Source organism: Thalassophryne amazonica, chromosome 8 (assembly GCF_902500255.1).
Source record: "Thalassophryne amazonica chromosome 8, fThaAma1.1, whole genome shotgun sequence".
Lineage (NCBI taxonomy): Eukaryota > Metazoa > Chordata > Actinopteri > Batrachoidiformes > Batrachoididae > Thalassophryne > Thalassophryne amazonica.
In genome coordinates, this window is record NC_047110.1 from 30,040,508 (window position 1) to 30,062,845 (window position 22,338).

The 22,338-nt window shown below is 40.5% G+C and overlaps 1 protein-coding gene across 10 annotated transcripts in view; it reads left to right on the top strand.

Moving 5' to 3' along the window:
• ppip5k1b (diphosphoinositol pentakisphosphate kinase 1b) overlaps nt 1–22,338 on the top strand; it is a 212,640-nt gene that overhangs the window by 29,873 nt on the left and 160,429 nt on the right. For all 10 annotated transcript variants that reach the window (XR_004562139.1, XR_004562138.1, XR_004562140.1 and 7 more), the window contains exons 2-4: nt 7,372–7,965; nt 10,890–11,085; nt 18,500–18,590. Coding sequence is in view for 7 of the 10 variants with exons in the window: in XM_034175924.1 (XP_034031815.1) it covers nt 7,894–7,965; nt 10,890–11,085; nt 18,500–18,590 (359 nt within the window). In the remaining 3 variants the exon portion in view is untranslated. The remainder of the gene's footprint in view (nt 1–7,371; nt 7,966–10,889; nt 11,086–18,499; nt 18,591–22,338) is intronic.

The window sequence follows — 22,338 nt, forward strand, 5'->3', positions numbered from 1 at the left end:
ACTATATGGATTTCATTCATATGTTTTTACGTCAGACATGCTTGAACCCTCGTGCGCATGCGTGAGTTTTTCCACGCCTGTCGGTGACGTCATTCTCCTGTGAGCACTCCTTGTGGGAGGAGTCGTCCAGCCCCTCGTCGGAATTCCTTTGTCTGAGAAGTTGCTGAGAGACTGGCGCTTTGTTTGATCAAAATTTTTTCTAAACCTGTGAGACACATCGAAGGACTTCCCACAGAGTGGGACGTCGCGCAGCGGTCCCAGGCGCCGTCGTCAGCCTGTTTCAAGCTGAAAACCTCCACATTTCAGGCTCTATTGATCCAGGACGTCGTGAGAGAACAGAGAAGTTTCAGAAGAAGTCGGTTTCAGCATTTTATCCGGATATTCCACTGTTAAAGGAGATTTTTTTAATGAAAGACGTGCGGGTGGATTGCTGCGTCGGCTCGCAGCCGCCGCGACGCTCCGCCACAGGAAAAACATCTCTGTTGGAAGCCTTAAGGACAAGTTGGAACATGTCCAGCTGTTAAACAATTTCTCATATACTCACTCCACTGAAAGCCATCAAAAGCCGCCTGGATTTTACAAATGGTTATCAACACGGAGGTGTTTTTCCTGTACCGCCGCACCGCGCCGGCTGCGTCCCGACGCGCGGACCCGTCCGCACGTTTTTCATTAAAAAAAATCTCCTTTAACAGTGGAATATCCGGATAAAATGCTGAAACCGACTTCTTCTGAAACTTCTCTGTTCTCTCACGACGTCCTGGATCAATAGAGCCTGAAATGTGGAGGTTTTCAGCTTGAAACAGGCTGACGACGGCGCCTGGGACCGCTGCACGACGCCTCGCTCCGTGTCCTTAAAGCGACAGTATCACCTCAAAATCTCTCATCAGCCGTTAAAATTTTCACCGAAAACCAGCTTAATTTTTCGAACCGTGTCCACTTCGATGTGTCTCACAGGTTTAGAAAAAATTTTGATCAAACAAAGCGCCAGTCTCTCAGCAACTTCTCAGACAAAGGAATTCCGACGAGGGGCTGGACGACTCCTCCCACAAGGAGTGCTCACAGGCGAATGACGTCACCGACAGGCGTGGAAAAACTCATGCATGCGCACGAAGGTTCAAGCATGTCTGACGTAAAAACATATGAATGAAATCCATATAGTTTTTGAAAAAAATTAAAAGGACCTATACTTTATGGACAGACCTCGTAGTTTGGCTAAAGTTCAGCCCTTGCTGTTGTAACCCTGCAGCACATATCACATATACTTTTCACAGATAAACGGTCACTGTAGACCCAGTACACAGAAGAAATATGCTTGCAAATGTTTGAATAAATAGTCAGTGTGTCACAAATCAAAAACAAAAATCTGGAGACAAAAAAGTGATTGTTAGAACAGCTATTAAGTAAATGGACTGCATTTATATAGCACTTTTCCATCTGCATCGCACGCTTAAAGCGCTTTACAATAATGCCTCACATTCACCCCAATGTGAGGGTGCTGCCATACAAGGTAGTCACTACACACCGGGCGCAACTAGGGGATTATGGACCTTGCCCAAGGGCCCTTAGTGATTTTCTGTTCAGGCTGGGATTTGAACCGAGGATCCTCTGGTCTCAAACCAAACGCTTAACCACTGGACCATCACCTCCCCTGTCTGTGGGGAGTTATGAAATATGGTTTTTGCAACAATGCATTCTGTCGCATTTTCTTAACTAAATTATTTCGAGTTTCAAGGAATCAAGTACGACAGTTTTTAGACGCGTGTGTGTGTGTAAATCCTTCTCTGTTTTATACAACCCCTGGCAAAAATTATGGAATCACCGGCCTCGGAGGATGTTCATTCAGTTGTTTAATTTTGTAGAAAAAAAGCAGATCACAGACATGACAGAAAACTAAAGTCATTTCAAATGGCAACTTTCTGGCTTTAAGAAACACTATAAGAAATCAGGAAGAAAAATTGTGGCAGTCGGTAACGGTTACTTTTTTAGACCAAGCAGAGGGAAAAAAATATGGACTCACTCAATTCTGAGGAATAAATTATGGAATCACCCTGTAAATTTTCATCCCCAAAACTAACACCTGCATCAAATCAGATCTGCTTGTTAGTCTGCATCTAAAAAGGAGTGATCACACCTTGGAGAGCTGTTGCACCAAGTGGACTGACATGAATCATGGCTCCAACACGAGAGATGTCAATTGAAACAAAGGAGAGGATTATCAAACTCTTAAAAGAGGGTAAATCATCACGCAATGTTGCAAAAGATGTTGGTTGTTCACAGTCAGCTGTGTCTAAACTCTGGACCAAATACAAACAACATGGGAAGGTTGTTAAAGGCAAACATACTGGTAGACCAAGGAAGACATCAAAGCGTCAAGACAGAAAACTTAAAGCAATATGTCTCAAAAATCGAAAATGCACAACAAAACAAATGAGGAACGAATGAGAGGAAACTGGAGTCAACATCTGTGACCGAACTGTAAGAAACCACCTAAAGGAAATGGGATTTACATACAGAAAAGCTAAATGAAAGCCATCATTAACACCTAAACAGAAAAAAAAAACAAGGTTACAATGGGCTAAGGAAAAGCAATCATGGACTGTGGATGACTGGATGAAAGTCATATTCAGTGATGAATCTCGAATCTGCATTGGGCAAGGTGATGATGCTGGAACTTTTGTTTGGTGCCGTTCCATTGAGATGTATAAAGATGACTCCCTGAAGAGAACATGTAAATTTCCACAGTCATTGATGATATGGGGCTGCATGTCAGGTAAAGGCACTGCGGAGATGGCTGTCATTACATCATCAATAAATGCACAAGTTTACGTTGATATTTTGGACACTTTTCTTATCCCATCAGTTGAAAGGATGTTTGGGGATGATGAAATCATTTTTCAAGATGATAATGCATCTTGCCATAGAGCAAAAACTATGAAAACATTCCTTGCAAAAAGACACATAGGGTCAATGTCATGGCCTGCAAATAGTCCGGATCTTAATCCAATTGAAAATCTTTGGTGAAAGTTGAAGAAAATGGTCCATGACAAGGCTCCAACCTGCAAAGCTGATCTGGCAACAGCAATCAGAGAAAGTTGGAGCCAGATTGATGAAGAGTACTGTTTGTCACTCATTAAGTTCATGCCTCAGAGACTGCAAGCTGTTATAAAAGCCAGAGATGGTGCAACAAAATACTAGTGATGTGTTGGAGCGTTTTTTTGTTTTTCATGATTCCATAACTTTTTCCTCAGAACTGAGTGATTCCATATTTTTTTCCCTCTACTTGGTCTAAAAAAGTAACCGTTACTGACTGCCACAATTTTTTTTCCTGATTTCTTATAGTGTTTCTTAAAGCCAGAAAGTTGCCATTTGAAATGACTTTAGTTTTGTGTCATGTCTGTGATCTGCTTTTTTTCTACAAAATTAAACAACTGAATGAACATCCTCTGAGGCCGGTGATTCCATAATTTTTGCTAGGGTTTGTAGAAGATATCAGTCAAAATTTTATTCTTACATTTTCCAATGTAATAATAATAATCAGAAGAAGGAAGTGCAATAACAACACCATATTTGCAGCATATCATCTTGAGATGTTTAAGAATATATGGTAAAAATATGAATATGATAGTCAACTGTCCACATTGGCATCAGGGGTGACGAAAATCAGTATATTTTGACACTTTTTTTAAAATTTGCATTTTTTTTCAACAACTATACATTTTGTTCAAACAACCTGGTATATCATTTAAATGTGTAGATATGTTCCATAATATAACAAACCATCATACAAAAAGTTCTATAGCCATAGCTGGTATATTTCTTTGATTTTGAACTAATTAAAGGTACGAATGACCTGTACAGTTTCAGGTTTTCTACCATTTTGAGGACTTTGTGGAAGGCAGTTCACACTAGATACACCAAAACTGCCACAATTTCCCAACTCTACACCAAGCCTGGCATGAGCAATTTCAAAGCTGTGAGGCATATAGGGAGAACATTATTAATGTGCAAAGTTCGTAGAAAACACAGTTTTCTTGATATGTGATATTCACAAAAATTTCCAAAGACTGTAACTTCAAAGGTTTTCAAGATACAGACCTAATATTTGGCATTTTACCTTAACTTTGGAATGTGATTAACATATAAAATTGACAGAATAAAACTGAGGGTTGACCTGGGAATTCTTTTCAATGCTGAGTGATTTCTGATGGAATGATGCATTTAGGATTATTCCCTAAACACTGTAGAAGCAAGACAAGCACATTTGGTGGTGGAAATAAGATGTTCAGGAAGGTATAAGGAGAAAGAGATTGAAGAAAAAGAATTGGGATGGTTTGAGAGATGAAGAAAGTCAACAGGAGTACAAGGACATGCGGTGTAAGATGTAAAGAGAAATGGCAAAAGCTAAGGAGAAGGCCTACAGAGAGCTGTACATGAACTTAAGCACTAAGAAATAGGGATGGGTATTGATAAGATTTTATCTATTTTGATTCCACTTATCGATCCAATTCTTTATCGATTCCCTTATCAATACCTCCTGTGAATTTTCTGTGTTCAAAAAGTAGGCTTTACAGGTTTTCTATGTCCACAGCATTTTACTAAGTCTTAAAATAAATAAATATGACATTGGTCACTGGCTCCTAGATCTCTGGAACATGTTCATCCATGAGTCGGCAAGACCTTCTTTAGTACATTGTTTTGGTGATTCGGGATGTCCTCATGTGTTGTAATAAATATTCCAGGGAAAAGGCAAGAACTTCTCTCAGAATTTAGAAGAATTGGCTTGAAAGAAGTTTCAGTTGGAAGTATTTTAGACACAGGATCAGCAGGTTAGGTGAATTGGAAACTTTATAATTGTCAAGGTCTCCCTTGTCAAAGAGCTCTTGATCTCAGTGGGACTAACCTGGTTAAATAAAGATTAAATTTAAGTGGGAGGGGTAAGTGTTGGCTTTTTAAATACTTGAAAGACACTGGACTCATCGAGAGGCTTTAGTACTGCTGTTAGTCCATGAGCCAGTCATGAATTTTGACCTAATCGGTACCACTTAAGAGGAAAAAAAACAACACTTAGAATCCAGCCTCAGTGTATTATGGCCTACACAAAAATGTATGATATCCATGCCAGGGTGGTAGCTGTAGCCTGGTAGGGGTCAATGAAGAATTACACAGAGGTCAAACTTTAAAAATGCTCCAATCACGTTGAAAACTATATCACATTATTTGTCTGATCATAACAATTCCAAAAAGGTATAGTTTGGACTATCTATGATGGAATGTTCTGGAGTTATGGGGTAAAAACAGCAAAAAAAAATGGTGACAAAGGTCAATTTCAGTTTGTACAGGGGTCAAAAGTTAAAGTTGCTCCAATTTCAGTAAAAAAATATGCAAATTATTGGTTGAAATAAAAGGATCAATAAATGGAATAGTTTTGACTGTGTTGAATGTTTGGTCTCCAAAGTAAAGGTCAAACAAGGTCAACATCCATTGAATTCTATGACATGTGACATATGTTACCCTGTAACATGATAACTAAGCATGACAGATGGTGCAAACTATTCCTTTTTAGAACCCTATTTACCCAAACAATAATTTGCATAATTTTTACTGAAATTGGAGCAACTTTAATATTTGACCCCTGTGCAAAGTGAAATTGACCTTTGTCACCATTTTTGCTGTTTCTACCCCATAACTCCAGAACATTCCGTCATAGATAGTCCAAACTATACCTTTTTGTAATTGTTATTATCAGACAAGTAATGTGATATAGTTTTCAACATGATTGGAGCATTTTTAAAGTTTGACTTTGTGTAATTCTTCATTGATCCATACCTGGCTACAGCTACCACCCTGGGATGGCTAGCATACATTAGGCCATGATACACTGAGGCTGGTTTCTAAGTGTCTTCCCCCCCTTAAGTGGTACTGAAAACCTGCTTGGCCCATGGACTATATAACGGGCTGATGCAGAAGGTAGCAGCAATGCAACAATAAGGATGCTGGCTGTCAGTGCCATAGAAGAAGAGAGGGTGCGTTCGATTTATGTCACGGGCGCATTTTGAGGTTGGAGCACATTTTCGCATTCACAAGATGCGTCAAGAAACCACAAAAACATACACAAAAGTACTTAATTTACTCATATTTGTTGTCAGTCCAGGTAGCTCGTCGGACTCGGACCCATTGATTGTGCAGCTAATCACATTTCCTCAGCAGAACATGCGCAAGACAAAACAAACGTGTTTACATCATAGCGAGTGGTCGGAGCTATCGCTGACCACCAGCTAGCTCTGGCGTAATGTGAACTGAAGAACCAATAAGGGAATCATGAAGTAAAAAGGCCGTTGATGTTGGTGGATCGATTCATTTCTTATCGATTCTTAACAGGAACCGGTTTTTGATACCCATCCCTACTAAGAAAGGAGAAAAAGACTTGTACCAATTGGAAAGATAAAGGGACTGAGCTGGAAAGGATGTGCAGCAGCTTAGGGTGGCAAAAGATACAGATCGTAAGACACTGACAAGTGAGGAGAATATGTTGAAAAGTTAGAAGAAATAGAGTGAAGCAAATAAGTATTTGATCCGCTGTTGATTTTGCAAGTTTTCCCACCTACAAAGAATGGAGAGGTCTGTAATTTGTATCGTACTGTCCACACCCGGAAACAGATTGGTTTTGACCTGGAATGTGATTTCAAACAGCACTGTTTTGGGGCGGGCAAAACGGTGGATTAGTGCGGATGAAAGGCCAAAACATTTAAATAGTTATTTGTTTTCCTGTTTTCCACTAACATCTTAGATGAGGACAGAAAAAAAAGAAATGTTTTCTTCTGTTCTACCTCAGTTTACCTTGGCATGCCAATCTTTACAAGATTATTTCCAGTTGATAAACATCCAAAGATTTTTGGTTGTCATGGAGGTTAAGATCACACACACAGCATGCGGAACAGTCGTGTTTAGATTTTTTTTTTTTTTTACTTTCTGTATATTCTCTTCTTCTTGCACTTAAAAGAGTGGCTTATGTATATTTTGAATTAAAATATATAAAAATATATTATCTTGCATCTTTTCTGTTGTAATGATCCAGTTTCTAAGCACCAGCAGTTTTTTGTCTTCACTTCTTTGACTGATGTTGCAGCCTTGCGGTTTATTTCTCAAATGGTCTTTGAAGCAACACTGTACCAAGCAGTACTGCTGTTTTATTTACTCACATTTTCTCACCCGTAACTTGTGTGTAGTTCTGCTATTGGCAGGTGCTGATGAAGTCATCACCTTTTAATCTCTTGTTTTGTTTTACTTTGTACTAAAACTGCAGTTTTAAGGAGCTGATCAAACTCTTTAAGTGTAACACTCTCCATATTTTTTTTATTTGTTTTGTTTTAGGGCTAGGCGGGCTGCAGTTGTTGATATTGTGGAGTTTCCTCTGAAGAAAAATAAAACCCATCACAAACTTGGACCATGTTACCTTCCAGACCTCCTTTGTTCTGAGACGAGACATTTTATACTCAGGATTCTTACTATCTACCTCACTGCAAATGCTGTATGGTGGGCCTTTATTCCACCATCTGGTCCAGTTACTCTTCTACCTCACTGCAAACTGCATACGGACGTACACTCTTGTGCTTGTTTGTTTGCACATTGTCATCTTGTTGAGGAACACGAGCACACCCTTCACGTTATCACCAGGCTCTCAAGTGTCAGTCAGGGAGCCACGGTGTAGCACACACCTTTGGGTTGATCTGTACAGGAGCCATAAACACTGAGTGATCTTCTGGTGGGAGGTGCCACTCCAGTCAGTCTTGTTGCACAGGAGCTTGTGATATCAGAGGCCTGTGTTGGAGGAGAACAAGTGCAGCGTATCGAAGACACCGCTTTGTGGTTGGATGAGAATAAGACAGATGGGAAATGGGCCAAATTGAAACAGACATGAAGAATGAGGTGTTTCAAGAAGAGGACATGGAGGATGAAGACGAGTCGGTGAGCAACTGATATATTATGAGTGGTTGCTTGATAATTACGCTGCACATAGAAATTAGAGTGTACTGTTGTAGTTTACTTGTGAGAGATAACGTGCAACCTTAAAATAGAAAAGTACTTCCAGGATAGTGTTATTTTTAAAGTTGCTCAACCCATTTTGCAGGTGTCGTAAATACAGGATATGTGAAATACAGTTTTCTCCCTCAAATATGTCTGTCTATAGATTTTGTTCTGAAACTATTTGCTCATTCCTCTGCACAACTGGAAAATGCATTACAACGGGCACAATCCACAACGTCAATTTTGCACACGCCATCTAGTGGTGATACCGCTGTATAATCACAAAGATTGATGTCTTGAAAATTTGTCTAACATTCGTTTGTGATTCATTTATTGGAGAAACATCAAAAAGTTGTAAAAGAAAAAGCTAAAAATATGACTGATGTAACAGTTATGATTGGTTTAAAATTACAATACAAGAAATTTCTAATTGTGGACATACTGGAAGAGTTGTTTCAGAGGCAATGTCCTTTTTATGAGCAGTTAATTTGATTAACCATGCAATCAGTACGGGTAAGTTGAAAATATTCCTTGCTCAGTAGAATCTATAAAAATTATATAAATAAGAGCACAACATGATCATTATTCACTAGCCTGTCATAAACCACAACTAATAAATAAATATTTTTTTTCCTTAATACTTGATTTTAGACTTTTCACTTTCTTATAGCGCTTTCAGTTGGTGTTTTTCAGCTGCTAGTGTCCATATTCTTTTGCACATGTGTAAGATCGTACCTGTGCTCTGTTATGATAAACCGACACGTGGACTGTTTCCGAATACATATAAGCACAACCCTATGTACAGTACATCCAGAAAGTATTCACAGTGCTTCACTTTTTCCACATTTTGTTATGTTATAGCCTTATTCCAAAATGGATGAAATTAATTTTTTTTCCTCAAAGTTCTACACAATACCCTATAATGACAATGTGAAAAAAGGTTTTCGTGACATTATTGTAAATTTATTCAAAAAACAAAACAAAAAAACTAAGAAATCACGTGTACATAAGAATTCACAGCCTTTGTCATGAAGCTCAAAATTGAACTCAGGTGCATCCTGTTTCCACTGATCATCCTTGAGATGTTTCTACAGCTTACTTGGAGTCCACCTGGGGTAAATTCAGTTGATTGGACATGATTTGGAAAGACACACACCTGTCTAACATAAAAGGTCCCACAGTTGACAGTGCATGTCAGAGCACAAACCAAGCTTGAAGGCAAAGGAATTGTCTGTAGATCTCAGAGACAGGATTGTCTCAGGATTGTTTTGAAGGTCCTAATGAGCACAGTGGCCTCCATCATAAATAAATGGAAGAAGTTCAGATCCACCAGGACTCTTCCTAGAGCTGTGCGCCCGTCTAAACTGAGCTATTGGGGGAGAAGGGCTTTAGTCAGGGAGGAGAACAAAGAACCTGATGGTCACTCTGTCAGAGCTCCAGCATTTCTCTGTGGAGACAGGAGAACGTTCCAGAAGGACAGCCATCTCTGCAGCAGTCTACCAGTCAGGCCTGTATCATAAAGTGGCCAGATGGAAGTCACTCCTTAGTAAAAGGCACATGGCAGCCCACATGGAGTTTGCCAAAAGTCACCTGAAGGACTCTCAGACCATGAGAAACAAAATTCTCTGATGAGACAAAGATTGAATTCTTTGGCGTGAATACCAGGTGTCATGAAACCAGGCACCATCCCTACAATGAAGAATGGTGGTGGTAGCATCATGCTGTGGGGATGTTAATCAGCGGCAGGAACTGGGAGACTAGTCAGGATTGAGGGAAAGATGAATGCAGCAATGTACAGAGACATCCTGGATGAAAACCTGCTCCAGAGTTCATCTCTCAACAGGACAATGGCCCCCAGCACACAGCCAAGATATCAGTGGAGTGGCTTCAGGACAACTTTGTGAATGTCCTTGAGTGGTCCGGCCAGAGCCCAGACCTGAATCCGATTGAACATCTCCGGAGAGATCTGAAAATGGCTGTACACCCATGCTCCCCATCCAACCTGATGGAGCTTGAGAGGTGCTGCAAAGAGGAATGGGCAAAACTGCCCAAAGGTAGGTGCACCAAGCTTGTGGCATCATATTTGAGAAGACTTGAGACTGTAACTGCTGCTAAAGGTGCATCAAGAAAGTATTGAGGAAAGGCTATGAATATTTATGTACATGTGATTTCTTAGTTTTTTATTTCTAATAAATTTGCCAAAATTTCAAATAAACATTTTTCATATTGTCATTATGGGGTGTTGTGAGTAGAATTTTGAGGGGAAAAAAGAATTTACTCCATTTTGAAATAAGGCTGTAACACCGCAAAATGTGGAGAAAGCAAAGCGCTGTGAATACTTTACGGACGTACCGTCCACATTTGTTTTTTTGTTTAAAAACACTTTATAATAATATAGTGCACATGCACATTTAATTGCATCTGATGCACTTATAAAAAAAATGCACAAACCCTCAAACCCACGTGTAATTTCATTACACCCTCAGGCACTTAATTGGGATTGTCTCAGTCTACACAGCTCAAAATGGGTACTGGTCTTTGCTGTGGAAATAACCTGCGATGGGCTGTCATCCCATCCAGGGCGACACGAAGACTTTCATCCACCTCACACTACCAGTAGATGATTTTAAACCCTACTGTCATGTACTCTAGTAATTGTAACATTAATCATTATAGTCAAATATAAACCACAGCTAAAAATGAAACTGTATTACATTTATTACTGAATTAATCTAGGAATTGTGCATTTTAGGACATTTTTATCATCCCCCTCTACATATTAATTACCTTTTTGTTGTTGTTTTTTTAATTGTCTTTTTTGTGTCAGTTTCAATCCTCTATCATTTTTTTGCTCTTCTCATCAGCCATCAGAGCAACAGATTGTGGTCGGAATATGTGCCATGATGAAGAAGTCCAAATCTAAGCCCATGACTGAGATCTTGGAGCGACTTTGTATGTTTGATTACATTGATGTAGTCATCTTTCCAGAGGAAGTGATTCTGGAGGAACCTGTGGAGAACTGGCCTCTTTGTGACTGCCTCATTTCCTTCCATTCCAAAGGTAAAAATATTCACAGTTAAATATATCCTGTTGAACAAGGGGAAGGAAAATCCTGACTTCTGGCCAAAAGTGCTTATTGCTCTATTAGCTCTACATAACATGTTTTTCAATCCACTATTTAAAACGTTCATCATCATATGCGGTTCGCAAGAACCATTGATATGCTGTGGCTTTTTTGTTTGTTAGTTTGTTTGCTTTGCCTTTTTTGTTAGCATGACCACTCACAATGTATGAAATGATTTTGCTGAAACATGTTGGATTTGGCCTGGAAGAGAAACCTTGAAAATGTGTGTGTTGGGGTGAGGGTGGGGGGTCCAGGGAATTGTCTTTAATTTTATATGCAACCCCAATTCTGGTGAAGTTGGGACGTTGTGTAAAATGTAAATAAAAGCAGAATACAATTTTTTGCAAATGCTCATCAACCTATATTCAATTGAATACACCACAAAGACAAGATATTTAATGTTCATACTGCTAAACTTTGTTGTTTTTGTGCAAATATTTGCTCATTTTGAAATGGATGCCTGCCATACATTTCAAAGAAGCTTGGACAGTGGTATGTTTACCACTGTGTTACATCACCGTTCCTTCTTACAACACTCAATAAGCGTTTGGGAACTGAGGACACTAATTGTGAGTGTCTTGATTGGGTATAAAAGGAGCATCCCCAAAAGTCTCAGCTGTTCACCAGCAAAAATGGGGTGATCACCATTTTGTGAACAAAAAATAGTGCAACACAATGTTTCTCAATGTTCAATTGCAAGGAAGTTAGAGATTCCATCATCTACAGTCCATAATATAATCAGAAGATTCAGAGAATCTGGAGAAAACCAACACTGAATGCCTGTGACCTTCAATCCCTCAGGTGGCACTGCATTAAAAACAGACATCATTGTGTAAAGGATCTTACCGCGTGGGTTTGTTTGTGGTGTATTCAATTGAACATATACTCAACAAAAATATAAACGCAACACTTTTGGTTTTGCTCCCATTTTGTATGAGATGAACTCAAAGATCTAAAACTTTTTCCACATACACAATATCACCATTTCCCTCAAATATTGTTCACAAACCAGTCTAAATCTGTGATAGTGAGCACTTCTCCTTTGCTGAGATAATCCATCCCACCTCACAGGTGTGCCATATCAAGATGCTGATTAGACACCATGATTAGTGCACAGGTGTGCCTTAGACTGTCCACAATAAAAGGCCACTCTGAAAGGTGCAGTTTTGTTTTATTGGGGGGGATACCAGTCAGTATCTGGTGTGACCACCATTTGCCTCATGCAGTGCAACACATCTCCTTCGCATAGAGTTGATCAGGTTGTCAATTGTGGCCTGTGGAATGTTGGTCCACTCCTCTTCAATGGCTGTGCGAAGTTGCTGGATATTGGCAGGAACTGGTACACACTGTCGTATACGCCAGTCCAGAGCATCCCAAACATGCTCAATGGGTGACATGTCCGGTGAGTATGCCGGCCATGCAAGAACTGGGACATTTTCAGCTTCCAAGAATTGTGTACAGATCCTTGCATCATGGGGCCGTGCATTATCCTGCTGCAACATGAGGTGATGTTCTTGGATGTATGGCACAACAATGGGCCTCAGGATCTCGTCACGGTATGTCTGTGCATTCAAAATGCCATCAATAAAATGCACCTGTGTTCTTCGTCCATAACAGACGCCTGCCCATACCATAACCCCACTGCCACCATGGGCCACTCGATCCACAACATTCACATCAGAAAACCGCTCACCCACATGACGCCACACACGCTGTCTGCCATCTTCCCTGAACAGTGTGAACCGGGATTCATCCGTGAAGAGAACACCTCTCCAACGTGCCAAACGCCAGCGAATGTGAGCATTTGCCCACTCAAGTCGGTTACGACAACGAACTGGAGTCAGGTCGAGACCCCGATGTGGACGACGAGCATGCAGATGAGCTTCCCTGAGATGGTTTCTGACAGTCTGTGCAGAAATTCTTTGGTTATGCAAACCAATTGTTTCAGCAGCTGTCCGAGTGGCTGGTCTCAGACGATCTTGGAGGTGAACATGCTGGATGTGGAGGTCCTGGGCTGGTGTGGTTCCACGTGGTCTGCGGTTGTGAGGCTGGTTGGATGTACTGCCAAATTCTCTGAAACGCCTTTGGAGATGGCTTATGGTAGAGAAATGAACATTCAATACACGAGCAACAGCTCTGGTTGACATTCCTGCTGTCAGCATGCCAATTGCACGCTCCATCAAATCTTGCGACATCTGTGGCATTGTGCTGTGTGATAAAACTGCACCTTTCAGAGTGGCCTTTTATTGTGGACAATCCAAGGCACACCTGTGCACTAATCATGGTGTCTAATCAGCATCTTGATATGGCACACCTGTGAGGTGGGATGGATTATCTCAGCAAAGGAGAAGTGCTCACTATCACAGATTTAGACTGGTTTATGAACAATATTTGAGGGAAATGGTGATATTGTGTATGTGGAAAAAGTTTTAGATCTTTGAGTTCATCTCATACGAAATGGGAGCAAAACCAAAAGTGTTGCGTTTATATTTTTGTTGAGTGATTTGCAAATCATTGTATTCTGTTTTTAGTTACATTTCACACAACGTCCCAACTTCATTGGCATTGGGGTTGTTGACAGGCTGATATGGGTGGACACAAATGCAGGGCTCACACAGATAGCTCTGGTTGTAAAAACGCTTTAATGAGGGAAGCAGTGGTCGGTACACATGAAGGCAGTCCAAAAAACACAGCAGCATTACAATGATCATCAGGCTTAGTCAGGGTCGTAACAGGCAGGCTGGAGGTCAAAAACACACAGAAGCAGGCAGGACTAGAAAACACGAAACCAAGAGCTGGAAAGAAGGCACAGGGCACATCAATCTGGCGAGGAACAGATACAAGCAGTGAGCATATATACTCCTGGGAGCTAATCAGTAAATCCAGGACAGGTGTGCATGGAAAGGACCAGAAATAGGGCATGGCCAGAGACCGAGTGCAAGAAAGCAGCAGACACACCCCAACAAGAAAAGGAACATAAGAAAAGCAACATAAATGCATACATGAACAAAGAGGAAATAGGCAAAACTAAGCAGAAACAAAGCAGAAAACCAACCCCACCGTCAGACCCTGACAGCTGTAAACAGAAATATACACACAGATGACTGCCTTTCTTGTTTCTACATGAATGTACTAAATGATAAAATATTTCTTATCACAGATGAGTCTGTGGCAAAAAATGAAAATGATAAAAAGATGTCTAAGTTCTCTGCTTTCTTTTCTCATTTAGGCAGTTAAAAAAATCAAAACAAAGAGGGAGATTGGAAAAATTACATTGTTTTAATGTAATACAAAAAATAAATAAATAAAAACATTTGTCCAGTCCCTAATTTTTGAAAGCGTTTCATTTTCATTTAATTTTTCAATTTTTTTCAGAACTGTTGTAGATGTATTTAACAGAAGTAGGAGTAGAACCAGTAGTAGTAGGGCGATTCTATGGTAATGGAATTACAATCGGAGCACATTTTTAATGGGGAGCTAAAATATGGCCAGATTTTACGATCGTGATTATTCTGTTACAATAGAATCACCCAGTAGCAACTTTATTTCACACACACAAGAACCACAAAAAGACGAATGATATCTCGTATTCACAACAAACAATCTTTGCCAGTGTTGCCACAACTTGGGGCTAATTCATACCGTTTACACTGTAAACAGTTTATACCATCCACCAAATAACCAGGAAGTAATTCATCTTTGTCTTCTTTGGTTTTGTGTATTTTAGAAAGCTCATACTAGGTTTTAATGTACATAACTACGTAATCAAATCATATATTCAGAAGCTGCTGAAAATCACCAGGTCATCTCCATGTTAGATGATTGATCAGCAAGTCACCAACATGTACCCTGTTTTACAGTTTTTCCATTGCACTGATAAATTGATCATATCAAAATCTCAGAAGGGCTGGTGATAATAACCCACACTGCCTCACCATATTTCCTCCATTAAATTTGTTGGCGCACAATTCCCCCATTTTGGCTGCATTTAGGGAATAACCCTAAATTGTTCGGGTTATTCCCACTCCGCTAACGCATCGCTGTAAAACAGCTATTTGCGACCATCTAACAGCATGAACGTCTGCAAATCATCAAACTCAAGGGGGCTATTCCCATTCTAAATCAATTCCATTGTTTGCACGGTTTATTTTTCTGTAGGTAATTCAGTCAGCGAGGCTTACCGTCGAGCTGAGGCAGCATCGCTCCAACAGCAGTCAGGGCACAGAGTAATCCATCAAATGTGAAGATCTATCAAATGTGAAATGGTAATTCTGTATCAGAATCCACATCAATACTTTCATATGGTAGCTTAAATTCCCCCATTTTGGCGACGGTTGAGCCGAGGCAGCATCGCTCCAACAGCCGTCAGGGCACGGAGTAATCCATCAAACATGAAAATCCATCAAGTGTGAAATGGTAATTCTGTATCAAATCAATACTTTCATATGGTAGCTTAAATTCACCCATTTCGGGAGTGGCATCGGTATGCAACTTTCTCTTGGTCTCGGCTAACAGCGCTAACAGCTAGTAGCACGCGCAGCCGGTGTTCTGTCGAATTGTGCGTCTCGTTGCATAAATCGACAGTTCCGCATCCTGACTATATTGTGCATGCATGCGCGTACGCAGTTGCGCAGAGGACAGGAATGGCATTCGACAGGAATGACATCTCGTCAGAACACCGGTCGGCGTGGTAATACATCTAAATCTGAAACGGTCAAATATTTTGCCACGTCACCCCGATATTATAAGGTCTGAAATCTCACACGATTAACCAATCAGATTTGTGGAAAAAATGTAATTGGATCAGAATAACGGGTTAACTGGTAACTGCTGCTGTAAACAAGAGCAGGATACGCTGCCTTTGCCTCACTTTACAAAACAGCTTCCAGTGATGAACTCTGTCATAGGTCTTCAAGTGTAGGTGACACGATATGTAATGTTTTTTCAGCATTTAAGACTAAAATTAAACAACAGTTTGAAATTTATCCTTTCCTGGTGCGCAGTTACTGAAGAGATAAATATTCAGATTTTGAACTGCGCGCTACTAAAAACCAGGAACTTCCGGCAAGTCCTGACATTTGACAAGAAGGAGGAAGTGGCATCACCACCGGAACCATTATCTTAATAGCCCCATTAATTTATGGATTCATTTATGGATTTTTACAGGCTACTGGCAGCCCCGTTTCCACTGAGTGTTTCATGTTGGTGATGCACATTTTTTATACGTGTCAGAACGGTTAATTCTTGCCAACAGAATCCTTTGGGTTGGCAGGTGGAACACTTTTATTGACAAGCGTGCGGGCACGGTGTTGGCGGCTTCTCCACAGTCTTTTAACTTGCAGCGCAAACAGGAGAGACTTGATCCATCAGCCACAGACGCAATGAACTGATTACACCTGTAGCTGACCGTGCCGGTCGCGGATCAGTACAGCAGAGACTCGAACCATCATGGACTTTTCTTCAGCCAGGACAACAAATTAAATTATTTTCAGACGTTTTCATCAGACTGAAGATGATCTCACTGAAACGGACAGGTAAGACTATATTATTTTCTCCTTGTGTGAATGGTTTTAATATTTAATAATAACGTGCTACGCTACTAACGTACAGTACACTAACTATATTCAAGAAGGAAACAACACTTATTTTAAAAATAGCTGATGTTTTCAGTCCCTCGTCACATTTTTCAGATTTGAATGTACCTGTTTTTCAGGAAAAAAAAAAATCCTAAATAAAAAATCCACACCATCACTTTTTACTAATGTCACAGATAGTAAAATAAATCAGTTTATTAATCAGTAAATTAATCAGTTGATTACAACCAAAGAGCTGGCAAAAAAGTATCACCCCCACCCGCATGCCAAAATCTCCTGCAGTATTTATTTATTTATGTTATAGTCACCATTCTGTGTTGTGAACTCTGACTAAAGGTTTTCCTCCAAGGTTTAGTCTCCCTCATTGTCATCTAAATAAGGCTCAAAACCATAAGGCTGTGTCCTCCACAGTTTATTCAGACACACGTTCAGACTGGACTTAAAAAAAAAAAAAAAGCTTCACACTAAAAAAAAAGTGTCAGAAAACAGCTTGGCCTCTGCTGTGTTTACAATTGATTTGGGTTTTAATCAGCAGGTGCCGTTCCGGTGATGACGTAGCAACAATATGGCCGCGGCTGAGGGCTGAAATAGAGCACAGGTTTCAGACAGCTGTTGTGTATCCTTCACCTGCACACTTATCATTGACTTTTATTGTTCAGGATTTTTAAAAATATCAACATTTCATCATTTGTAATGATTATCTGTGCACATTTTTTGGTGTCACCTACACTTTAAGGGCATTAAGGAAATGCATTAACGGTGAATTATCCATTTTCATTTATTTATTTTCTGACACTTCTCCTGGTCTGGGTCGAGGTGGCAGCAGACTAAGCAGTTTATTTCACACTTCCCTATGCTCAGCCAAGTCCTCTAACTGCTGGGGGATCCTGAGGCGTTCCCATGCCAGATGGGAGATGAACGTAATCCCTCCAGCGTGTCCTGGGTCTTTTGTCTCCTTCCAGTTGGATGTGCCTAGAGGATTGTGCACTTTATATTTTAGAGCACAAGTTCACAGTTCTGTGTTATGTTTAGCTTTAAATTGAAATCTGATTTGATGTAGAAACAATTAAGTCCCAGAAAATGATTTTGTATTAACTGGATATGATATTACACAAAAAGGCCACATTATGGCCTTTTTGATTGTGCAAATTAGGAACATATGTGAAGTTTGATTAATGTAAATACAGCTGTACTTTAAATAAAGTTAGCCCTTATGGGCTAACTAATGGTCTATCAGGCTGGTGCTTATCTCCGTATAAGCACCAGCTTATCTCGTAGTGTGAAGTGGACGAGAGTTCACAACTCCGCCTGCCAGTCCATCGCAGGCTACTTCCCAGCCAAGGCAGCTGGATGGACTGACACAATACAGAGTAAGTGCCTTGTCAAAGGACACATACAGGTAGTCGTAGCAGGATTCAAATCCAGGTGTACAGCTCCTTTTCCACCAAGAACGGCACAAATTGGTTATTTATTTATTTTTTTAGACAATGCTTGATCCTCATTTTAAAACTAACAGTGAGTAAGAATCTTGAGATGGAATATTTTTAAGGCAAAATGTGAGCTTTTGTAATGGAAAATGGAATTGGCAAAATCAACACAGGCTCAGCTCAGTCACTTGTCACATAAAGAAGAGATAGATGATTGAAGCAAGAGATGAAGCAAAATAGATGATTGGCCATTGTTTCTGTAGTTGCTGTTTTAGGGAGGCCTGAGTGATATTTATGTACTCATACCTTTTGTGTATGACACTTTTCAGGTTTTCCATTGGACAAAGCTGTGGAGTATGCCAAGCTCAGAAATCCACTGCTCATCAATGACCTCAACATGCAGTATTTTATACAGGACAGGTAGAGTATAGGCAGTAACACATACTGTATTGTTATGGGGTATGTAAATTTTAAAGCTCTAAAATGTCATAAAATCATGTGCATTTTATGTTATTTAATTCAATAATACTCATGTGAACTGTTGTGATGAGCACTGTGCACCACTTTACACTTCGGTTGCGGTGGAAATCTTGCACCGCAACAAGTGAACACATCACTCCCATTGGTGATGTTATCTGATTCGGTCATGTGATGCCTCTTGAACCTTATTATTTTCCCCAATGCAGTAATCCTGCTTAAACTTGCTATGCCGTTCCCAGTTATGAAGAGATGATGTGTATACCTTTTGTTTTTTAAAAGAACTTTTTACAATATTAATAATGTAGGCAGATTTTATGGAAGAGCAATGTAGTGTATCATATCAGATGTCAGGAAAACTGTAATGAACACTACATAGGTGAGACGAAGCAACTTTTACACAAGAGGCTATACCAGCACTGCAGAGAGGTCGCCAGTGGACCTCAGTCTGCAGTTCATCTCCACCTGAAAGACACTAACCACACGTTTGAGGACAAGGAAGTTAAAATCTTAGCCAGAGAGAAGAAATGGTTTGAGAGAGGTGTCAAGGAAGCATTCTTTGTAAAACAGTTGAAACCCAGCCTTAACCGCGGAGCGGGTCTCAGACACGCTTTGTCCCCTGTTTACAATGTGGTACTCATGTCAAAGCAGTTTCAGTCTTTTGTTCATGGTAATGAGTCATTCACGTCATCAGGAGAGAGTCGTCAAGGGAGCCATCAGGGGAGGCTTCCGTCCTGTCATTAGGAGAGTGCTAACTAGAGCACAATGGGTGCTAATTAGAGCTATTGTTTAGTCACTAGCCTATAGCAGTCAGCCTCTCGGTAGGTGGGGTCTGGTTAGGTTAAAAAACTCCAGCTTTTGTTGGCTTCTGGTTTATTCTTCTCTACAAGAGTCAAGACAGAAGTCAGACTACCAGAGCAAGAATTTTAGCTGAGGAAGCTTCTGTGATTTGAAGCGAAACGTACTCACGTCAAGCAACCCAGTCCAGTCGAAGATTCAAGCTTCTCTACTATTTTATGGAAGAACTACTCTATTTTTGAATGATACATTTATTTATGTAAAGCACATTGTTAGGTGTCACTTGGGCTTTAAAGAATCATTTTGAAGAACTGTTTCAGGAAATGGTTCTTCGAAGAAGGTCAAAGTTCTTTGAATAACCAAAAATAACCAGTGGTATCACTCTGAATAACATTTTTGGTTCCAGTTAGCACTTTGTTTTCGCTGGTGTGGAAATTCCCTTTGCTTCAGCTGCTGGGGTCCTCAACACAGAGGCACCTTCCTTCCATCATCAAGCAAATGATATTCCTCATTTCATGCGCACTAAGTAACCAGGTGTCCCTTGGAAAAGAGATCAATGGGACTAACATAACACTAAATATTTGCTGCCTATCCACCTCATTTCCATCAGAAAAACAATTTTCTGTTGCTAGCAACCCTTTCACCAATGACAGAGAGATGATGAACTTCTTTTCCTACACAACATTCACAAACCGAGACACGGCAGCCTTGCACAGACTGTTTCACTGCAGACAGAGATCAAACAGGAACCCATGCAGGCCATCAAGCACCAAAACAGGTTAAGAGTCAGCACTCCGTTCACTGAAGGATATTGAATAAATATTTTCCATTGAGTAGTACCGCAACTAGTCGACGACTGATGGTGTCCGACGAGTTGGTGTTTTTCATTAATCACACCAATCCCTCATAAAACTATACTTGTCCATTGGTGAAACTACAGACTTTCAGACAAATATGTGTAAAATCTATGTTATCATTATTTATTCTCATGAAAAATGATTATGAAGTTGCATCTGACTAAGGGGGTGACTGTGTAGTTTTTTGTGGAGATAAATACACTGCATCCAGAAGTATTCACAGCACTTCACTTTTTCCAAAGTGGATAAAATTCATTTTTTTCCTCACAATGACACACTAGTATCCTGTCCTGGGTGTACCCCGCTTCACACTTTGACTACTGGGATAGGCTCCAGCCCCCCGTGACCCTTAATTGGAGTAAGCAGTTGAAGATGAGTATGAGTAAAATTCTGTACACAATACCCCATAATGACAATGTGAAAAAAGATTTTTATGAGATTTTTGCAAACTTATTAAAAGTAAAAAAACAAAAACAAACCAAAAAAAAACTAAGAAATCACATGTACATTAGTATTTACAGCCTTTGCCATGAAGCTAAAAATTGAGCTCCACTCCAAAATTAAGTTTCCACTGAGCATCCTTGAGATGTTTCTACAGCTTAATTGGAGTCCACCTGGGGTAAATTCAGTTGATTGGACATGATTTGGAAAGACACACTCCTGTTTACATATAATGTCCCACATGTCAGACACAGACCAATCATGAAGTCAAAGGACTTGTCTGTAGAGCTTCGAGACAGAATTGTATCAAGCCACAAATCTGGGTAAGGGAACAGAAACATTTCTGCTGATTTGAAGGTCCCAAAGAGCACAGTGGCCTCCATCATCCATAAATGGAAGAAGTTTGGATTCACCAGGACTCTTCCTAGAGCTGGGCGCCAGTCTAAACTGAGCAATCAGGGGAGAAGGGCTTTAGTCAGGGAGGTGACCAAGAACCCGATGGTCACTCTGTCAGAGCTCCAGCATTCCTCTGTGGAGAGAGGAGAACCTTCCAGAAGGACCACCATCTCTGCAGCAATCCACCAATCAGGTCTGTATCATAAAGTAGAGTAGACTTCCCCTTCTGGGGAAGTCACAAAGGGGGGAAGGAGAGAGGTGATGGTCTAGTGGTTAAGGCGTTGGGCTTGAGACCAGAAGATCCACGGTTCTTGGGCAAGATCCTTAATCCCCTATTGCTCCTGGTGTGTAGTGAGCGCCTTGTATGGCAGCACCCTCACACCGGGGTGAGTGTGAGACATTATTTGCGTCTGATGCAGATGGAAAAGCACTATATAAATGCAGTCCATTTACCTTAGTAAAAATCACACGGCAGCCCACCTGGAGTTTGCCAAACGGCACCTGAAGGACAAAAGTCTGATGACACAGATTGAACTCTTTGGTGTGAATGACAGGCGTCATGTTTGGAGGAAACCAGGCACCATCCCTACAGTGAAGCATGGTGGTGGCAGCATCATACTGTGGGGATGTTTATCAGCAGAACTGGGCGACTCGTCAGGATTGAGGCAAAGATGAATGCAGTAATGTACAGAGACATCCTGGATGACAACCTGCTCCAGAGTTTATCTTTCAACAGGACAATGACCCTAAGCACACAGCCAGGATATCAAAGGAGTGGCTTCAAGACAACTTTGTGAATGTTCTTGAGTAGCCCAGCTAGAGCCCAGACCTGAAATCTGATTGAACATCTCGGGAGAGATCTGAAAATGACTGTGTACCGACATTCTCCATCCAACCTGATGGAGCTTGAGAGCTGCTGCAAAGAGGAATGGGAAAAACTGTCCAAAGTGCACCAAGCTTGTGGCGTCTTATTCAAGAAGACTTGAGACTATAATTGCTCCCAAAGGTGCATCAACAAAGTATTAAGCAAAGGATGTGAATACTAATGTACGTGTGATTTCTTAGTTTTTTATTTTTAATAGATTAAAAAAAATTCAAAAAATCATTTTTCATGTTGTCCTTAAGGGCCCCTTCACACATAGTACAAATCAGGGCGAATCATGGTGGAACAGCTCGTATGAGTGAAATACGAAAACATC